General features: G+C 42.5%; 1 protein-coding gene across 1 annotated transcript in view; it reads left to right on the forward strand.

Annotated features, from left to right (window-relative positions):
- LATS2 (large tumor suppressor kinase 2) overlaps positions 1-8,873 on the forward strand; it is a 45,581-nt gene extending 36,708 nt beyond the window's left edge. Inside the window, exons 3-7 of the mRNA XM_008942564.1 lie at positions 719-2,256; positions 4,994-5,576; positions 6,219-6,401; positions 7,520-7,626; positions 8,379-8,873. Of these exons, the coding sequence (XP_008940812.1) occupies positions 719-2,256; positions 4,994-5,576; positions 6,219-6,401; positions 7,520-7,626; positions 8,379-8,873 (2,906 nt within the window). The remainder of the gene's footprint in view (positions 1-718; positions 2,257-4,993; positions 5,577-6,218; positions 6,402-7,519; positions 7,627-8,378) is intronic.
- Positions 8,874-10,975: the final 2,102 nt, after the last annotated feature.

The following is a 10,975-nucleotide window of genomic DNA, read 5'->3' on the forward strand; positions in this document are numbered from 1 at the left end:
CTGCACATCCTTCAGGCTAAGAGTAACATGTTGACACCCTGAAAGATTTGCCTTCCAAACAGATGGAAGATGAGTAATGTGAGGGGATACTCCGTGTCCAACACATTGGAAAGAATATGGGAGAAACTGTGTGATGCCTTTGTTGTAAATGAAGGAGAGAGAAACAAGGATTTTTGAGAAGGATGGGACAGAGAGGTATAAACAGATTGTCAGCATGAGCAGTGAGCTCACTGTACAAAAGATGTGGACTATATGATGACCTAGTAGCTTATGGTAATGTTGACTGTAAGTTGTATTGACAGTCCTTCCAGGAGCCTTTTTTCTCCCGTTGGCGCTGTACTTAACCCCATGCTTGGTAGCCTCCTCCTGTCTTGAGTAATGACTGGTAATATCCAGCTTTAAAAACCAGGCTGTAGTGTAATCTGATGATTTCATAGCTATGGAATTTGTGCTTCTGTTTTCATGATTTGATAGGACTCCCTGGTGATTCGTGGCATGAGCAGCATCGTGGGCCAATAGCTGGTTATCAATATTAATACTTGGCACCTATGTTCCAAGTGCTTAATTTAGATTTTGGAAGGTGCCTTTATGACCCACACTCCCTACACAGTGTGTGGGCAAGTTTGTGTATGTCTGGATGGATGGATGGGTGAGTAATGCAAAGTAATTGGTTCACCTGAATTGCTTCCTAACATTCTTCTGTGTTCTTTTTATAAAGGAAAGGGTATTGTGCCAAACAACGTAACCCGCAGGCCAAGCTTCGAAGGATCAAGTGAATCTTTTCCGTCCTACCATCAGATCAGTAACGCAGCCTATGAAGGGACAGGCTTTGGAGCAGAAGGTGCAAATATGCTTACTGAAGTTCCAAGGCCATACATGGACTATTTAATCTCTACTTCTCAGTCTGCAGCTATGAACGCTCCTGTACAGCGACCCTCTGGAGTAGGCACTCACAGCACACCAACAAGCCATCCACAGAAATCATACCCTGCAAATATTGAGTCTTCTGTGATAAATTATCCCGTAGCTAATCACAGCAGTCAAGCTTTGCAGCTGCAGGCCTCCCATGGCTCCAACAGCCAGCACTACAACAGGCAGCACATGATGGTGCAGGGGGAAACTATGGGGTATGGTGTTCAGCGGAGTCCATCCTTCCAAAACAAGATGCAGCAGGAGGGAGGATACACCAGTCTCCCAAATAAAGGGGCAGTTGTTCAGAATAATTCTGGTCATGCATTTCAGCAGGCACCGGCAAGCCTGTACATGTCACATTCTCATCACAAACAGACAAGTCCTTCTTCTCATCAAATGCATGTGATACCCAGAGGTCCAGCCTTTGCTAATGATTTTTCAGACAGTCCAGCACAAAATATATTAACTCCATCTAGAAATAGCCTAAACATGGATCTCTATGACATGAATAATACTCAAGTTCAGCAGTGGCAGGCAGCAACACCGTCACGCCGAGATTCTTTACAAAATCCAGGAATAGAAACATCTCCACGGCAACATGTGTCCTTCAGACCCGATGCCACAGTGCCGAGCAGAACAAACTCGTTTAACAGCCACCAGCAACAGCCACAAGTGACTGTGTCGATAAGGCAGGTTCCTCCTGGAAAACCTGATCCCTCGATTACATCTCCAAATACGATCACAGCAGTCACATCCGCTCACATTCTCCAGCCAGTGAAGAGCATGAGAGTGATGAGACCTGAGCCTCAGACTGCAGTGGGACCCTCCCATCCTGGCTGGTTGCCTGCACAGGCACCAGCTGTGGATGGCCTGGAGATCATTGAGCAGCACGTGCCACCTGTTGGAGCAGCTAATCCCTATCAACTAGACGTGGATTATGGAAACCAGGAACTGCGGTGTCCACCACCACCATATCCCAAGCATTTGTTACTTCCTGGTAGCTCCGAGCAGTTTGATATCAATTGCTTGTGCGTGGGCGTAGAGCAGACCCTCCGTGTAGTCCCCAGTTCAACGTGCAGTAAGGCTGAGGAGAGCAGCGAGCGGAGCGAGAAAAGCAGCAAGAGCACTAAAGCTGAAAAAGCAGGCAAGGACAAAAAGCAGATCCAGACGTCTCCGGTGCCTGTGCGAAAAAATGGCAAAGATGAAGAAAAGCGAGAATCCCGAATAAAGAGCTACTCACCTTTTGCCTTCAAGTTCTACATGGAGCAACACGTAGAAAATGTCATAAAGACCTACCAGCAGAAAATTAACAGAAGATTACAACTGGAGCAAGAAATGGCTAAAGTAATTATCCTTGCTTTGTTATTCTAAAAGCTAATGGGGTCAAACTGATTATTACTGGTTTTAATCGGTAAAAATGTTTAAAGTGGCGGGCTCCACTGGAAATAGTAGGTGTCCAGCAACTCCCTGTACCCAACTATCTTTATTTAGAAGTGTGGATGAAGGTCTGGGAGGCTGTTTGAAAAACCTGAGATATGAAATAATGTGTCTTCATACTAGAAAAGTAAAATGAGGCAATAACCTGCCCCCCTTCCTCCAGCAGGAAAGTATTATGTTTGCTTAGGCAAGAACTCGTAACCAATCTGGGGCTGAGATAATGGTGGCACTACTTTGGCAGCTCTTGCAAAACTCGGGAAAAGGTTTTCCCTTTGCTCCTGTTTTTCCTCCCTGCTCCATGATAAGCCACTGATTCATCAGAACCATGGCTCAGCTTGGCAGTATAGTCACTGTGCCATATTTTCAGATGAATACGTAATACTTGACTGGAAGTTGTCTGTTGGACACGTGTAAGTAATAATACCGTGCATGTAATCATGTTTTGGCCAGCTTGAGCTGCATGTGGGACCTTTGCCGGAACTTGTTCTAGAAGCAGGTCTTGGGGAGGTGCACTTTGAGTGAGCTTCTTTCACGCCTAATTGTAGTTCTCAAACCTAAGCTGATTCACGGATAGAGATGCATAAAACAAAGGTGCCAAGTTTTGATGGTTGCTCTGGCAGGTTTTTTTTTTAATTTTAAAATATGAAAGATGTTTTTTTCCTAGGCATGACTAGAATATGACCCATCTACTTTCGTATTTAAGGATAAACTCTAAAGAAAGCTATTATTAATGCATAATGGATAGTAATTAACTACTTGGTCTTCCCTAGCATAGTCAGTTTCCAGAGCTAGTTAATTTGATGCTCACATTGCTCCAGAAAACTCAGCCATTTGTTTGTTGAGGTTAAAATTAAATGAATACGCTTCTAAAATCTCTTGAAAGGTCAGCATTTTAGTGACAGTTAATAGTGTATCCTCACTGCAAGTACAGATTATGTTGCATTGCTTGGATTTAGTGAATATTTTCCTGAGCTTGAAAGAGGAAATCTCTCTAGAGAAGTAAAACAACAGCTAGTTACATTAGTTCTTCTCTTCTGACTCTTCAGCTTTCTCTCAGTTTGTATCTCAGAGCTAATTCAGCTATAAACAAAAACAACTCCTTTTCCTAGCAACCTCATGGCTGGCTGGAATAATGCACTCAGGAGGTTTTGGCTATTTGAATATTGCATTATTCTAGAATTAACCAAGAACACAGCACACTAAGTATTTTAAAACAATAAACACTTCCTTTATTATGGACTGATGTACTTACATTTTGAAAATAGTATCACTTGATTTGATTTGGCTCTTGCCTTCAGTCTGAAAATTCGTCCCACCTGTTCTTCAGGTTTCTGCAGACCTGCTCCATTCTTTTTTCACACAAATTTCATTTTTATACTACATAGTCTGGCTGCCCACATTAATCTTTAAAGACCTAGAACAGGTGTGAAATTAAATCAGTCTTAAGAGCAGTGTGGGTGTATGCTGGGTCTCTAGCCTGCTAATCAGTCACCTTCAACTCCCTCCAACCTCCTCCCCATCGCCTCTTCTCACCAGGCACTAATCTTCCTCGCAGAGTGGTTCAGGTCATGCCAATTAATTCAGGTTTTTGGAAATGGGATATGCAGAAAAAAAGGAGGGTGCTGTAGAGGGTGAGTTGTCAGAGGATCCTGAGTATGAGCTCAGGGGCTTATGCTGTCGGAGGCCACCTCAGGAGAGGGACAGGCACCAAAGTGGGTAGAGTTGGCATTGTGCAGGCTCTGCCCACTTGAAGGGTGGAGAAAGCCTGGCTGTATAATGCTGCTTCCCCCTTTTTCAGGAGGTCTTTTCCTGCAACCATGATGTTACTTGCTGTTACTTGTAGGGTCTCTGGGGACAGGAGGTAGAAAAGCCAGGTCATTTACAGTTTGGTACAGAGGGGAAATAATACATTTAGCGGGAAAATGACACCGGTCTGGGCTGCACTGGCTGAGAAGAGGCCAGACTTGAGGATTATGTGCACATATTTTGGGAGGGAAAAGGGAGAAGTTTATAGGACAGATATTCAGGAGACCTGCAGACCTTGAGAGTGGAGGCTGTATATGGCAGAGAAAGTTTCTGAAGAAGAAGGTTCCCAAAGCACTTGAGAATGTGTAGGTCAAAACCAAATTCTGAACTGTGACACAAAACCCAACAGTCAGACAGCACTCAATCTGGGAACTGTTCATGTGAGTTGCCCTGGAGAACCATTCATGAACAAAGGGGACTGCTGCACCTAGGTTTATGTTTTGGTTTCAGTTGAGTTGTACTGCAGGGCACACACACAGAGTGGAGGGCGGTGGCAGAGTGCACATCGGAAAGGCGTAAACCAAACCCCATGATGCGGGTTGTCAGGTCACGGCCTCCTCTCTGACTGTGTTGCCCCGTGCCTCTTTGCTCGGCCAGGTGGGAAGGGCAGACCCATCTCAGGCACGGCACCTGCGGGCAACAAGTTAGGCCACGGTGAATTTGCTGCTGTTTCAGAAATGCCTCAACAGGCAGACAAGAGAGTGTATCTCTCATGAATAAATCTTCTCTAGTTCTTGGTTAACTTTTATGAGAAATGTGTTTTGAAAATGCTTGTTTATTGTTCTCTCACCATGAATGCAACAGTACTAGCTGTTGTGGTTTGCTTCTCTTTGTAAAGGCTGGCCTTTGTGAAGCAGAACAGGAGCAGATGAGGAAGATTCTCTACCAGAAGGAGTCCAACTACAACAGACTTAAGAGGGCCAAAATGGACAAGTCTATGTTTGTGAAAATCAAGACTCTGGGTATTGGTGCATTTGGAGAAGTATGCCTGGCCTGCAAAGTGGACACCCACGCCCTTTACGCCATGAAGACTCTGCGCAAGAAGGACGTGCTGAACAGGAACCAGGTGGCTCATGTCAAAGCGGAGAGGGACATCCTTGCTGAGGCAGACAATGAATGGGTGGTTAAACTCTATTATTCCTTCCAAGATAAAGACAACTTGTACTTTGTGATGGACTACATCCCTGGTGGAGATATGATGAGCCTGCTGATTCGGATGGAGGTCTTTCCGGAGCGTCTGGCTCGATTTTACATTGCGGAGCTCACTTTGGCTATAGAGAGCGTGCACAAAATGGGATTTATACATCGAGACATCAAACCTGACAACATTCTGATAGACCTCGATGGGCACATCAAACTGACTGACTTTGGGCTGTGTACTGGGTTCAGGTGGACTCACAATTCAAAATACTACCAGAAAGGTAATGTTCTTAGACTTCATTTATGATGCTTGTTCCAAAATAAAACTTCACAAATATCATGTACCTCCTGGCAGAAGTGCCAGCTCAGAAAACAGATGTGGTGTGTACACTGACAAACAGTCAATGAGACTATGATGTGTCTGTCTCTCTCTGACTCGTTTAGTAGTTTGTTTCCAGTCCTTTGTTTCTAGTTCCATTCAAATCCTGATCAGTAATGTGGCTGGCCGCTGCAGTAGCAGCAGTTTTTCAGTTTAAACTTCTTTGGAGGGTCCATTTTGATGGTGAAATAACTTAATCACAGTTTTAAAGTAGTCCACACACCTCCTGTGTGTGCCCTTGAGGACTATTGGTGACTGTTGGCAAAAAGGTCATGAACAATTGGTATAGCTAACCTAAGTATACTCCATTGTTCTGCATCTCCCACATGAGAGCATGCTTCCTTGCACTGAGACAGAGACATTCTGCTGGTTATGGAAAACCAGTTGTGAAGAGGAGGGCAGAAGGAAATGCCTTGGTTTTAAAGTTTAAATGCTGTTCTTCAGAGAGAGTAGAAGATGGCACAACTAGATCTAGCTAAATACTTTTCTCTTTGTGTGTTGTGTTTCATGACTGTGAATATAAACTTTCTCTCCCTTTTGAAAGGGAGCCACATCAGACAGGACAGCATGGAGCCCAGTGATCTTTGGGATGATGTGTCCAATTGTAGATGTGGAGATAGACTGAAGACATTGGAACAAAGAGCTAAGAAGCAGCATCAGAGATGTCTAGCCCACTCCTTAGTTGGAACCCCTAATTATATTGCTCCTGAGGTCCTGCTTCGTAAAGGTAGATGAGCTGTATTTGTTTGTTTGCTTGCTTGTTTGCTTTGCCTTAGATAAGCTTGGAAGACAGTCATTCTGAAGGCCACGAACACTTTGCTCAGATTAAGGAGAACAGATTTCTCTACATGCTCCATGTGATGCAAATGTGTTTAGCATCACATTGCTGACATTGATAGTGGTCATACTTCATGTGTCTATGTGTGTCTACACTGTGAGGCCTTTAAATGAGACTGCTAATAAGTATGTCAGATCATGCTGGCAGTGGTATTTTTGTACTTGGGGAGTATGTCTATGACTGCTAGCAAGTAATCTTGGGGAAACCCAACAAAAAGTCTTGCACAGTTTACACTGGACACCCTGCATTCAAAAGCTCAGCTGCAGGAATTTAGATAGTGCTTTGTTGCTGTCCGTGCAGAACAGAGATGGTCACTGTAGTAAGGAGATTAGATGTTCCAAGTTGTCTGCAAGCCAGATCCTAAGGCTGATCTTTCTCAAGTTGAGAGAATGGCCCCTACATCATCTAATGACGTTAATACCCATTGAAATCAGTGTTTAAATCTTCCATTCCTTTTTAGAGATTTCAAACATACACCTTAGTTGTCTTGTTACAGCCATTAAGTGATGGGAATTGTTCCTCTGCTTGGAACTTGCTCAAAAAGTAATCTGTGGCTTTTTTCTATCTCTATGGCCAGGATATGTCTTTCAGCAGCTTTTCACATTCATGGTGACACTTCCACTGAACCTAGGGGGACATCAGCTGCTAAACTTTTTTGTTATTCTTTGAGGTCCAGTTTGTGCTCTGTGGTGGTGTAGTTGGGGGACAGGGCACGAAAAACCCCCATCATTCTTTCTAATTACATGATTTCAGCATTCACTTTTGTTGAAATTAAATTTATTCGGAAAGGTTCCTAGATAACAGGATTAGATGACAGCAGTAGAATTTAGGTGAGCAAGCAGAAGCAACTTTATGAGGAAGGTGGATTTAGAGTTCTCTATTTTTAGGTCACAAATTGTTTGAGAAAACACAGAAATCTGTGCTGTATGTTTTGATACTTAATTTCAACTAGCTCTATGCACATACTCCTTGCTTGTTGGAGGACAACCTTTTGACTTGCCTTTCAGGATACACTCAGCTCTGTGACTGGTGGAGTGTTGGTGTGATCCTCTTTGAGATGTTAGTAGGACAGCCTCCTTTTCTGGCTCCCACACCCACAGAAACTCAACTGAAGGTAAGTTGAAGCAAAATTCCAATCTGTGATAGCAAAACTTGAACCTTTTCCCTTCTCCATGCACAGACCTACCCCCTTATGTTTTGCTAGAAAAAGGAGAGTGATTACTGAAGCCTGGTCATAAACAGTTCTATGCAGGCACAAATCCTTTCCCAGCCAGTGAAGATCCTGAATATCAGACTGGAACTGACTTGTCCCACTGCATATATAGTTACTAGTTTTGTGAGTCTTCTTAGCAAGGTTCTGATTTCTTAAGCACGAATTCATCCATCTGAGTTTCTTAGAGTGCCTGTCAGATTTGAGTAAGCTGGTATGCCAGCGATAATTGCAGTTGGCAATGTAAGCGTTCCAAAGTCAAGCAGTGAGTAGTTTTTTATTAGAAAGATGTATCTCATGACCACTTTTCCTAGTTTACATTTTGGAGACAAAATTAAGTAATTCCTGGAAGTCATTCCATGAAGTCATGTGTGAAGGGAACATGTTCTCAAAAGTGACTACAGGAGCATTCAGGGAGGAATTTGCCTTTTTAAATAATGGACTTGCTCCTTTTATCTACTATCCAACAATGTTTCTTGATTCATTAAAGTAATTATTAACAGCTGATGCAATCTAATCATTGGGTTCTTGAACCTCTAAACCAGTCAGACTGTGAGCTGACTAGTTGTGTGCATACTTCTGTAGAGTTCATGCTGACAACTGGAAGGATTCTGTTTCCAAGATCAGAAGTTGTTTAACACCTTTCTTACCTCCAGGTGATAAATTGGGAAAGCACGCTGCACATTCCCTCACAGATCAAGCTAAGCCCTGAGGCAACTGATCTCATCACAAAACTCTGCTGTGCTGCTGAGGACAGACTTGGAAGAAATGGAGCAGATGATATTAAGGCCCATTCTTTCTTTCACTCTATGGACTTCTCTACCGATATCCGTAGGCAGCCAGCTCCTTATGTTCCAAAGATCAGCCATCCAATGGACACTTCAAATTTTGATCCAGTTGAAGAAGAAGGTCCTTGGAACGATGCCAGCGGTGACAGCACCAGGACGTGGGATCCACTGGCCTCTTCCAACAGCAAACACACAGAACATGCTTTTTACGAGTTTACTTTCCGAAGGTTCTTCGATGACAACGGGTATCCGTTCAGGTATCCCAAACCTTCTGGAATGGAAGTTGGCCAGGCTGAGAAATCTAATGTAGAAGACAAAGGCATGGTGGATCAGACTGGAGCTTGTCAGCCTGTATATGTGTAAATTATTGTATAGAGGACTCCAGGTAAGACTAATCTCAAACCCAGTAGGGCCTTTAACTGATCCTTTAGGAGCTGATCCTGCAGTGCTTGTTCAGATGTAACTTCAGGTGAGGCTGGAGGCCTTCTGGAGAGTCAGAGGCTTGCAGGGCCAGGTCCTAAAAATGTCAGTCTTGAAAGTTCAGGTCAGTTTTACTGTAAATAACTTTGTTGATAATTACACTTGAAATCCTGGTCTTCACCAAAACCTGCAAGGCCAGCAGTCTATCGTATCTAGGCCTATTTTTATTTGAGGTCAGCATCCCCTACTCAGATTAACATTTACAGACTTCTGCAACTGTCAGCGTTATTTTTTAAATGAATAAAGAGCACTTATATTTTGTTTATAGCAGGGGTTTTTTCCTACTAAATTATAGGGATTAACTTTGACAAATCATGCTGCTGTTCTTCTTTTCTACATTTTTATTTTATCCATAGCACTTATTTCACATTTAGGAAGATGCATAAAGCTGAAGAACATGTGATGAAAAGTCTCTGTGCAATAATGTAAGAAAGACAAAAAAAAAAAAAAAAAAAAAAAAAAAGGGAGAAAAAGGAGAAAAAAAAAAAAAAGGAGAAGAAAGATGAAAACGAAAACTGCTCTCTAATATTCTAAATTTATTGATGCCATTGTATCCGCACCATAATTTTTGTTTATTGTATGTGTTTTCCACATTTCAAAATTGTGACATAACCTTAAAGCTGCTTTATTTCCTTCTGCTTATCGGAGTGTAATAGAAAGTGTGAGCAAGTGACAATTTGGGTGTGATTTCCTTGTCTAGTGTGTGAAGAATGTTGCATGAGCACTGTTTTTCTAATTGAAACAGCCTTTTCTTGCCATTCACAGGCAGGTCCTGTGGATCCATTTTTACTAAGGGTCTAAAATTAGACCGTTTTAAACTGCGTGTTGATAATGTATTGTGTGGATGGTTTCTTCTTGTGATTGTATCCAATATTAATTTTGTGAAGCAGATTGCAAGGTTGTACCCGAGTAGCGATTTTGTGGTCTGATGTAACAGATCGTGTCAGTACAGACGTGTCATCGGCACACACGTCTCCCCGCAGAGGATCAATAGCCAGGCCATGGTTACACAGCCCCTTTGTGGCCACATCTGGGTTGGGCTTATTCACGTAGCACACGGCAGGGTGGCCACCGTTCAGTGCTAGCAGCAAGGCAGAGCACCGGTACTGACGGGTGTAGCTCAGCGTCTCCAAAGCAGCACGCCTCGCCGCCGCGCTCCTCTCACAGCGGCCAGTCCCGGGGCGCCACCAGGCTGACGCCTGAGGAGCCTGGGGGCACACGTCAGATCCCTGCACCGGACCGGCTGCGTACCCACTTAGGGTCCTAACGCCTGAGGCACTGACATCTGAAAATGTTGGCATTGTTCATAGGTGGTTCTCTCCTGTCGTCTATAGGTAAAAGCGTTGCTGTGATGGAGCACAATAGTCCTTCGTTTCTGTCAGATTATAGGCGGACTTTGAAATATCAATTCTTAACTATGTTAAAATACGCATTTTTCTTGTATGTATAAGTGAGAATTATTCAAGGTGATATCAGAATACTAAAGGTAATAAAGCCATACATATTTACATATATATAACTAAATAAGTAAACACACACAAATGAAATCTTTAATTCAGATTAGTGTAACAGTCTTATTTAAAGTGATTGACGTAATAACATTTGAGGAAAACACTCCTTTAATGTGTTTTTGCTTTATTTTATTTTTAAATCTGGAGCTTTATTATTTTTTTCCATATATTATTCCACGTATTATTCCTTAATGTTTTAGCATATCCTATCCATTGTTTAGATATCTAAGCAACAACATATAAATTCATCAGCCTAAACTAAACAAAAATGATTGTGTATTTGTTTACATTTGTATGAAAGGAATGTTCTGAGGTATGCAGTGCTTGTGTTGTGACAGTTCATGTAAGATTCAGTATTACTGCTTTTTTATATAGTAATGCCTCTTTTTGTTATTTACATCTATCTGACATTCTTTCATGTGGTAGGTTCTTTCTCAGGAACTCAATTTAACTGTTATTTATTGATATATCATT

The sequence above is a fragment of the Merops nubicus genome, unplaced genomic scaffold (assembly GCF_000691845.1).
Source record: "Merops nubicus isolate BGI_N331 unplaced genomic scaffold, ASM69184v1 scaffold8366, whole genome shotgun sequence".
In the NCBI taxonomy this organism is placed as follows: domain Eukaryota; kingdom Metazoa; phylum Chordata; class Aves; order Coraciiformes; family Meropidae; genus Merops; species Merops nubicus.